The 10,202-nt window shown below is 36.0% G+C and overlaps 1 protein-coding gene across 1 annotated transcript; it reads right to left on the bottom strand.

Annotated features, from left to right (window-relative positions):
* Positions 1-395: 395 nt before the first annotated feature.
* On the bottom strand, positions 396-1,901 carry LOC133817076 (uncharacterized). The gene is made up of 2 exons (XM_062249464.1): positions 1,447-1,901; positions 396-1,287 (listed from the first exon to the last, which is right to left on the bottom strand). The coding sequence occupies exons 1-2, from the start codon at positions 1,899-1,901 to the stop codon at positions 396-398; spliced, it is 1,347 nt and encodes a 448-aa protein (XP_062105448.1).
* Between the last annotated feature and the right edge of the window lie 8,301 nt (positions 1,902-10,202).

Genomic DNA, 10,202 nt, shown 5'->3' with positions numbered 1-10,202 from the left:
CTTATTTTCACCTCTTTTGACATAATGAAAACCTAGCCTCCATTTTGATTCTCTCTCAAATCTCCTTTGTCTATTTTGCAAAATTATCATTTTAAATATAAACAATAAAAAAATCTTTAATTAAAATATATAAGTAAGATCTTATAATTTATATATATATAAGTTGTTTCTTAATGATAAAATTATTATTTCATTAAATTGATTTCTTTTTCAAAAACTAAAACAAAAAGATTGATTGGCGTAAGATTTAAAAAAAATTGTTTGTTTGGAAAAATCTATGCTAAAAATTCAAATTCAAGAGTACATACCTAATTTTTTTTGATAAAAAAGAAGAATATATTGCACCAAACAAAATTCAACAGCAAGTTCAAAGACCAAGCAAAAAGCACAATAGCTTACAACTTCCTAACAAACTCAGCAAGAGAACAATTCTTGTTCAGAACTTTTTGACTCAGCCGACCATGTAATCTAGCTTTCAGACTCATCTTAATCATACTAACTAAGTGATGAGGAGTGAAGGAATAATGAGAAAAAATGCAGTAGTTTCTATTACACCAAATACTATAGACCGCTGCTGGGAAAGAAGCTACAGAAATGCAATGCAAAATATTTTTAGGCTTCCCTTCTAACCACTTCTTCCAATCATCAAATTGATTTGGCCAAATACCAGGACCTAACCAAATCTTAAGCAGCTCCCAAGCCTGTTGAGAAAAAACACAGTCGAAGAATAAATGCATATGAGTTTCCTGACACAGCTGAGAGATAACAGCAAGCTGGCACTGAATCAGGTTATCTCTAGGCAGTAAATGGTCAAGAACTGATTGCCAAAGAATAAAACGATGCTTAGGGACAATTAGACTACACCACATTGCCTTAGCAAAACCAACCGGGTCTCTCTGAAGCATGCTACTAAACATAACCTTCAAATTCAGTCTACCATTCACAGACGAATCCACCAATTCCACTTCAGAAAATATCTCTCTCAGGTAGCATAACTTACGCCAATACCAACTAACATTTGGTTTCAGATGATAAGACCAGAAATACTGTCCTTTAAGATAGATCTCATCAATCCACTTCACCCACAACACATCTTGCTTAGAAGACAAAGCCCATATAAATTTTGCCAAAAGAACTTTGTTCCAAATAGAACTCTGCTTAAAACCCAAACCACCCAATGCTTTAGGAAGACAAACCTGAGACCAAGAAGAACAATGGAACTTGCTGCGATTATTTTTGGATCCCCATAAGAAGTTACGACACAACCTATCAATTTCTTGAATGACACTATAAGGAAGCATAAAAATATTCATCCAGTAATTGCGAATGCCCAGTAAAATAGAAAAAATCAATTGAGTTCTCCCCGCAAAAGATAAGTGTCTACTCGCCCAAACATGGAGTCTATCCTAAATTTTCTTGATTATCTCACCAAAATTAGCAGCCAACCATCTCGTAGGTCTCAGAGAAACCCCCAGATACTTCAAAGGAAAACTCCCCTCACCAAGAGCAACAGAACTCAGAATAATATTTGTGACCTTAGCTGCCACACCCCCAAAGAAAAGTTGGGATTTATTCAGATTAGCTACTAGACCAGAACATTGGCAGAAATTAAAAAATCCTTCAAATAAAATCTGAACTGATATAATATTTCCCTTACAAAACAATATCAGATCATCCGCAAAACACAGATTAACAAGCTGCAAATGCTTACACATGGGATGAAATCTAAACTCTCTTTGATGAGAAACTAGCTTAAGAAGCCTAGTGAGATACTCCATGACCAGCACAAAAAGAAGAGGAGAGATAGGATCTCCTTGTCTTAATCCTTTCCTCCCTTCAAAACTTCCTTGTAATCTCCCATTCAACATAAGGGTATAAGATGTACCCGTCAAGCAAGTCATTATGCATTGAATAAACCTTCTAGGAAAACAAAAAGCAGTCATAATATCCTCCAAAAAAACCCAATAATAGATCATACGCCTTACTAAGATCAATTTTTATTAAACACCGGGGAGAAATATTCTTCCTAGTATAGCCATGAAGTAAATCTTGAAGAATTAAAATATTATGAGCAAGCTGTCTATTCTTTATAAAGGCTCCTTGATTTTGATGAATAATCCTAGGGAGAATCTTAGCCAACCGGAAACAAATCATCTTAGAAATACATTTCTAAAGTGTGTTACAACAGGCTGTAGGTCTATAATCAGTGGCCGTAGTAGGAGAATCTACCTTAGGAATAAGAGATAAGATTGTCCCATTCATCTCAGAAGGAATTTCATCACACTCAAAAAACATCAAAATCGCCTCAGAGATTTCTTCCCCTATATCTTTCCAAATGGTTTTATAAAAACATGAGCCAAAACCGTCTAGACCAGGGCTCTTGATTGAGGGGATACTAAATAATGATCTCTTAACATCCTTCTTAGTAAAAGGCTGAATCAAATCAATTTGTTGCTCCAAAGACAACACTGACCCCTCCTGGAAACACTTTAGATCAACCCGACTAGTTGTTGTACTATTCTTACCCAGAAATCCTTTAAAATGGTTGTAAAAATGAGCAATAACCTCTAGATAAGTCTCAACTAGTGATTCATAAAACTAGTGATTCGGTTCCTTATCCTCCTCTGTTTAATACTAGCATGAAAGTAAGCTTTGTTCTCATCACCAAATCTAAGCCAAATAATTTTTCTCTTTTGACGAAGGAAACTCTCATACAATTTGTACTTTCTAGCATAGTCAATAGCCGCCTCTTTCTCATCCTGCTGCAACCTACTCGAAGAAGGAGATTGCTGCAACAAGAACTGGGCCATCTCATACTTCTGCTTAGCTGCAGCATATTGCTGGACAACATCACCTACTTGCAACTTATTGAACTGGTTTAAAACAGGTTTGAGCCTCCTTAACTTCTGTATGATCTGCTGCAATCCATAACCACCAGTTGGTTTAGACCAGTTATCAAGGATTATACTCCGAAAGTCCTTGTGATTAGCCCACATATTATAATATCTGAAAGGTCTGATCCCTGACACCTAAAACTGAATTGTTTTGATGATACAATAACAATGATCAGAAATTGTATCCCAGTTAATACGAGCTTCTGACTCAAGAAAGATATCAACCACAGTTCATTGATAAAAAAAATTTCCAACTTAGAGAATATTCTTGATCCTTCTTTTTGTTTGTTAGACCAAGTAAAGAAAGAACCACTAGATCGTAATTCAATCAACAAAGCTTTAGCCCTCCATAGACGACTATCTTCCACTTCCATTTCTGTAACCAATCTACCCCCAATACGATCATCAAATTCAAAGACAACATTGAAGTCCCCAACAACCAACCAAGGCTTAACAGTAACCTGAGGTAAGGTTAATTGAGACCAAAGGCCCTTCCTTTCCTCCACCGAATTTCTACCATACACAAAAGACAAAGTAAGCTTTTTGAACAACTCCCTTGATCTTCACTTCACAATTTATAAGTTGGTCCATTTCCTGAGTAATATTAACATGAACTATATCATCTTTCCAAACTAACAACATTCTTCCTTCCACTGCCCGACTGCTATACCAATTCTAACCCAAGAAAACATCCTTCATCATCTCCTCAACCTTATTACTTTTCAGTTTAGTTTCAAGAAAAGCACCTAAACCAATTTGATTAACAGTGCAAAAATCTAACAAAGACCTTTGCTTATTCCTACTATTTAAACCCCTAATGTTCCAACACTGTAAGTTACACCCCTCCATTAGATTTCTGAATCTCTTGTAAAATCTTCTTTGAAACCTCTTCTTGATTCTCCTGCAAAATACTATATTTGTTAGCCCTCAATGTCAGATCAGCTGAAACGTTTTGCCTTAAACCTCCCACTTTTTTAGGGGTAGACCAAAGTATCTCCTGCCCTGTCATAGAACAACTTGCTTCCTTAGCTGCAACAGTCTGTGTTGTCTTTCCAGCCTTCAAAACTCCCTTAACAGCCAACTGTTCACCCTTACCAATCTTCTGAGCATCCTTTTCAGCTACCAGTTGGTGAGAATCCTTTGACCTATCCTCATGAACTGGCTCACACAGATCAGCATATCCCCCAGGTTCCCCTTTATCAGTACTAGTAACCTTCTGCTTTGGCTTCCAAACTACCTCCTGAGCATGTTTACAACTAGAAGCAGTATGGCCAAAACTCATGAGCATCGGGTGGGAAGCCATTCAAATTATATAGCCTGTTCCATCAATTGACCTCGTTCATTGATAAAATTGATACATTGAGGGATACGATCAGTTATTTCTACATCCACAAGAACTCTAGCAAATTTCACCATTGATTTATCCTTAGTAACCTTATCCATCATCATAGGCTTACCTATTGTGCTAACAAGAGCACTCAGACTTTTTAGACCCCAATACTGGAGACCCAAGTCTGGCAATCGAATCCAAATCGGAACTGATTTCACCAACCTCATCTTATCTAGATCTGTCGACCAAGGCCTTAGTAAAACAGGTTTTCTATCAAAGTGAACCACTCCTGCTTCCAAAACCATATCTCTAGTAGCTTCATCCCTAAATTTGACTAGAGTATGACCTGCATTCATACGAGCAATTCTCTCTATACCAAACTTACCCCATATAAGATTAATGAATCTTTAAAACACAACTAAAGGAGGATTAGCACCTAAAACAACACATACCATATATGATTTCCAGAAGGATGCTTCCACTTCAATCTCCTCCTTATTAACTTGAGCTATCAACTTCCCTTCTAGGACCAGGGGTCCCTCATATTTGAGCCGAGCACCACCCTGAGCTGCAAAAGAATCCTGAAACTTGGACAACTTTTCCTTTGCTAATTCCTGGAAATCTTTCTCCTCTGCTTCATTTTCCCACGACCTAGAACCAAATATATTCTCATAATTGGGCAATTCGCAATCCACCAATTAATGGTCTTCCCTAACCTCTTGAAGAACATCAACCGTATCAGCAAAAACCTCCTCCGGGGGATCCCCCCTCACTTCGTCTTCTTCCTCCACTCCTTCATGAAGCTCCTTGACTGTGCTACTCACAATTGAAGATGATCTAGGACCAGGCTTCTAAGCAATTTTCTTACGCCTCACCATGGGGAGAGAGAAACCAGTCGCACACCCTTTTCAAAATACCTTTTTACATACATACCTAATTTTTCATAAAACTAAAATAAAATAAAATTTCATTATTTTTTATAACAGATTATTTATATTTTTTAATATATTAAATTTCAAATTAATATTTGACAATTATTAAGAAAGATAATTCAATCATCAATTTTTTTGAATTATTATTGTTGACGCAGTTTTTCGCAACTAAAATCAAAAGAGCAATTAAGCAAATAAATTGTTCTTAAAGAACAATGAAGAACATAATGGATTTTATCTGATTCAATAGTTAAATCTACTTAGTCCACGAGTCGCTTTTATTAATATTTCTATGTTAAAGCTCAAAGCAATTTCAGTACAATCTTTTGTGCGTGAAAAACAAATGACTAAGGTACAGGTATTTATAGAGTCGGTCACATATACTCTCCTCCACGATTTAAGAGAGGAGTTATACAAATATATTTATTTGAATTTAAATTACAAACAACTCAAACAACAACATAATATATAATCTAATCCCATAAAGATAGGAATAATAGGTTTGAATACTGCTTTCTAATGTTTTAAAACATGATATAGAGTTCGTTTCGATATTTTTCGAGTTGGCATATAATAGTTGTTCCTTTGAGCTAAGTACATTGCTTCGAGTTTAAATAATCTATTACTTCATAATTACAGAAATATTATTAATGGTAATAATATTTAATTTTGAGCTTATTGAGATATCTCTGAGCTAACTCTCTAAGCATAATTCTTTTGTTCAAGGAAACAGGGTATAACATTTTCACCCTTAGAAGTGTCTACTCGAATCCCAGTAGGAGGGACTTTTGAATTTCCCTCATCAAAAAATGAGCCCACCTACCACACTCGAGTGTGTATACGTGTCATGGTCGGATTGGTCAATGAAGTCGGATTAGTATTCCCATGCACTTTTTTGCCACTGTTTCCCTTAAACCCCATCCGTTGGATTTCAATCCTACGGTCGATATTATTCTTGATTTTTTCCTATATATACCCCATTCATATTTCATCTCCCTCACTTTATCATCTATTCTAAAAAATATTCGAAGCTTTCTGTAATGCTCTGGTTAGCCAAGACTGTTACACTGTGTATTTTAAATAGTGCTTAACTCGCTAACTGAGTCATTAGGCCATAAACAAGAATCTAAATGTGATTAAGTGTCCAGGGTTAAAAATTTCGGTTAAAATGAATGGATGTTTAATTAAAACATTCAAATGTACATGGGATACCATAATAAACGTTAACAAAGTTGTTTACAGTTCCAAAATGGTCATTACAACTCAAAAGTTATAACCTGCCGACCTAAGAGGGAAAAATAGGGTTTAACCCTAGTTCCTCTGAGAAACCTTGGCCGTGGTGGTCAAGCGGCCGTATATGTACACGTCGCCACCTAAGCTATCCAACACATGGCTGGTTCAGCTTTTCTTTCACTTTACCTGCACCACGTAGTACCTGTGAGCCAAGGCATAGCAAGAAAACTTAAACATGCTCATTAGCAGTGAATAACACATTTTTGAATCATAATAAACATGCCCTGCAGTAATAACCCTACTCATGCATGCATACCATTCATATAAATGACTACAACGTCATATGGGATTGAATTCCCTTTATAAATGACTAACTGAATCATATCGAGGCCCGTTGCCCAAGTACATGATTGATAAGTCAAACTAGGGTTGAGCGCCCTAGGATCTGGGACTAATAAGTCACCCCGGGGCCCATTGCATTATCCTTTGTATAACCAGCCTTGGAGCTGGCCCAGTGTACCTGATGCTTTAGTTTTCTACGACCATTGGGTCGGACAAGCGTATGATGCGCTCCTGATTAAATCTAATCATATTGACTAGCGCTCTATGCGCTATTGCCACCCTTGACTCATAAGTCAATGCTTTTCGACCAGAGCTCAGTGTTATTATCGTCCTTGACTAATAAGTCAATGCTTTTCTCAAGTGTATAATGCTAACAGACATTTATCATGTAGCAAGTATCCTAAATAAATGATTAACTGAATCATATCGGGGCTCGTTTCCCAAGTACATGGTTGACAAGTCACATTGGGGCTCAGCGCCCTAGAATCTAGGACTAATAAGCCACCCCGGGGCCCATTGCATTATCCTTTGTATAACCATCCTTGGAGCTGGCCCAACGTACCTGACACTTTAGTTTTCTATGACCATTGGGTCAGAAAAGCGTATGATGCGATCCTGATTAAATCTAATTATATCGACCAACGCTCTTGCTGCCCTTGACTCATACGTCAATGCTTTTCGACCAGCAGCTCAGTGCAATTGTCGTCCTTGACTAATAAATCAATGCTTTTCTCAAGTGTATAATGCTAATAGACATTTATCATGTAGCAAGTATCCATATACAGAGCATTCAACATGCTTAATGATTAATAACATGCATAATCATAATCATGAGCATTTACAAGGGCCACCTGTTGGGAAAACTTATTCAGGATCTTTATTTTTTTCTTCATGTAGATATAATAGTAAACAAGTTAATATTAGACAACCTAGAACATGCTTCTAAAATTGAATTCACAGAGAAATAATGATCAGAATACTTACATTATACACAGCGGAATGAAAGAGCCATTCCTTCAGTTTCTCTAACCCTTGTATCCTTTCTGTCGCAGAGTATTACCAAGAAACTGAACCGATCTTCAATTTTCTTCACATTCTTCCAAAGTATCCTTAGAATCACCTAGACTAGGGTGGGAAATTCTCAACACATGAGATAGATACAGAGAGAAGAAGAGAAAAGACCAATAAGGCTTAGAAAAGACTTGTGTTTAGAGAGAATCTAAAACCTATTAGATAACCAGTGATTAAACTTGTGTCTGACTTGTCTTTTCAACTCTCACTAAGAACTCCTTTTATACACTCAATTAGGACATTTATTTAATTAAAAAATCAATAAAATAATAGCCAAGTAACAGCCCTAGGTCGAAATTATCATGGGCTTTAGGCCTGTGAAATTTCCCATTTGATTATAAGCCCACTGGACTTAAAATCAAGGCCCGTATTATTTTCTATTGATTTAATTAATTAAATAATTATTTAAATCCTTTATCAAATTAATTATTTATAATTTCAATATTGATTTAAACTTATTTATTAATTTAGATACCAATTTATCTTAATTAATAAATATGCCCTAATTTATCTTTTCTTCTCTAAATTACATAACTTTGTGAAACTATTCAAAATTGACCTAGTCAACATTGATAATTCCAATTGATAATTAATTGAGACTATCTAGATGATTTTATCCAAGGATTAGAGGGGACCATGGGCCTATGAAATCAAACTCCAATAAGTTATCATAAATCTAACAAATAAATTTACTAACTTATTAATTCCTCATGACTCCATTAAAGAATCACAATTGCACTCTTGAATTCATAGAACTCTCTATAACAAATATAGATACGCTATTAATTATCCATTGTTACAACCATAGTTGTCACTCAATCCTCTATAGATGGTCTACAATGAGATGGGACTAAAATACTGTTTTACCCCTCATTGTATTTTATCCTTAAAATACTCAGTTCCTTGTAAATGATATTTCACTAAACTAATATTAATTACTGAAATGAGATCTCTATCATTTAGCACCTTGAACCAAAATAAAAGGAAACCATCATTTCACTTCTTCATTAGAAGCTATAGATGTTCATATCTATGATTAACACTCCCACTCAATCATACTACTGAGTTCCCAAGATGTAAGTATGGGGTAGTCCGTAGGGTAAGCTGGTAACGAAAAAGTCAAAGAACTCAAATAATACAATCAGTTAGAATACTAACCACTCAGAATTGAGATTGAATTGACCTATGGTCAACTATATGATATGACTAGAAAAGATAATAACGATATTGTTACTTATCCTATCTACTATCAATATCGATCCAGTCCGATGTAACAAATACATCCGATCTTATCTACTTTGCTAATGTTTCGGAATGAACATACCACTGTAATGTGTTAGTAGATCATATCGTAGATGGGCAAGTCAGTGTAAATCCTGTGCACTGACTAATCTTAGAGCTAAATTATTTTGAACATATAATCATATTTATATTCCTATATGATTACGTCACTTTAAATACGATTAGCTATATGTTCGAGATTTAATAATAGTTTATATTAAACAAATAATCATGAAAATAAAACATGTGAGCAAAGCGACTGACCAAGTCAATAAATGATTTCTATTCTTTTATTGATAATAAAATGAGATTGCAAAGAAATTGGGTTTTAATTAGGGAATAAAACCCCAACACCAATGCCCAATCAAAACTTTATTCAACATTCGGGCCAAGCCTTAATCATGTATATCACATAATGGGTGCAGTTTTCTTACCTTAGGTCCAAGTGGAATGTAAAATAAGAACGACCCTCGAGCACGATCCAGATCTCGAGCCCCTAGCGATAACCCACTCACAACCAATTATAAAATCTCGCCAATGATGAGTAAATAAAGGCTTTCAAACCGAGTCCTACCATCTTGGACGTCAAATCCTACAAAAACGGGTAGTAGGATTGATCCCGAGCCCTTAGGTTTGAGTTCCCGCACTCACAACATCTCTAAAGCCAAAAATCCCTTTCAGCGCCGCAACCCCCAACCTTTGAGCCGCGACCCTCCCAAAACAGAGGCCCCTGCCTCTTTTTGCCTGTGCCTCATGCTGCGACACGCCTATCAGGCGCCACGGCCCTAATTGCCCAACAGCGAGGTCTTCAACTTTGACAAGCTTGAGCTGCGATGCCCAAGAACAGGGTCGCGTCGCTACCAGAAACCCAGCCATTTACCTCCATTTTTCTCATTTCAAAACCCTCCATAAACCTATCAAAACATATCCAAATACCAAAAACAAAGTTCCCAATAATGTCAATGGCCCAAATCCATCAAAACCCAAGTTTCAAACAACTCAAAAACTCATCAAAACATAATATCCAAATTCAAAACTTAAGAAACTTTAGGAAACAGAAACTCAAAAATTAAAATCTTAAATTACCTATTATTATGTCGTTTCTCGCTAAATCATCTG

This window comes from Humulus lupulus, chromosome 1 (genome assembly GCF_963169125.1).
Source record: "Humulus lupulus chromosome 1, drHumLupu1.1, whole genome shotgun sequence".
Lineage (NCBI taxonomy): Eukaryota > Viridiplantae > Streptophyta > Magnoliopsida > Rosales > Cannabaceae > Humulus > Humulus lupulus.
Note: the sequence above shows the minus strand (reverse complement) of the source record. Positions and strands in the feature narration are given on the sequence as shown.

What these genes read in the sequence shown, in the direction of transcription:
- LOC133817076 (XM_062249464.1), bottom strand. Translation starts at nt 1,901, where the DNA reads ATGACTTGCTTGACGGGTACATCTTATACCCTTATGTTGAATGGGAGA. An exon ending in TCTCTGAGACCTACGAGATG is followed by an intron (nt 1,288 to 1,446) that starts GTTGGCTGCTAA and finishes GCTTCCTTATAG; the next exon opens with TGTCATTCAAGAAATTGATA.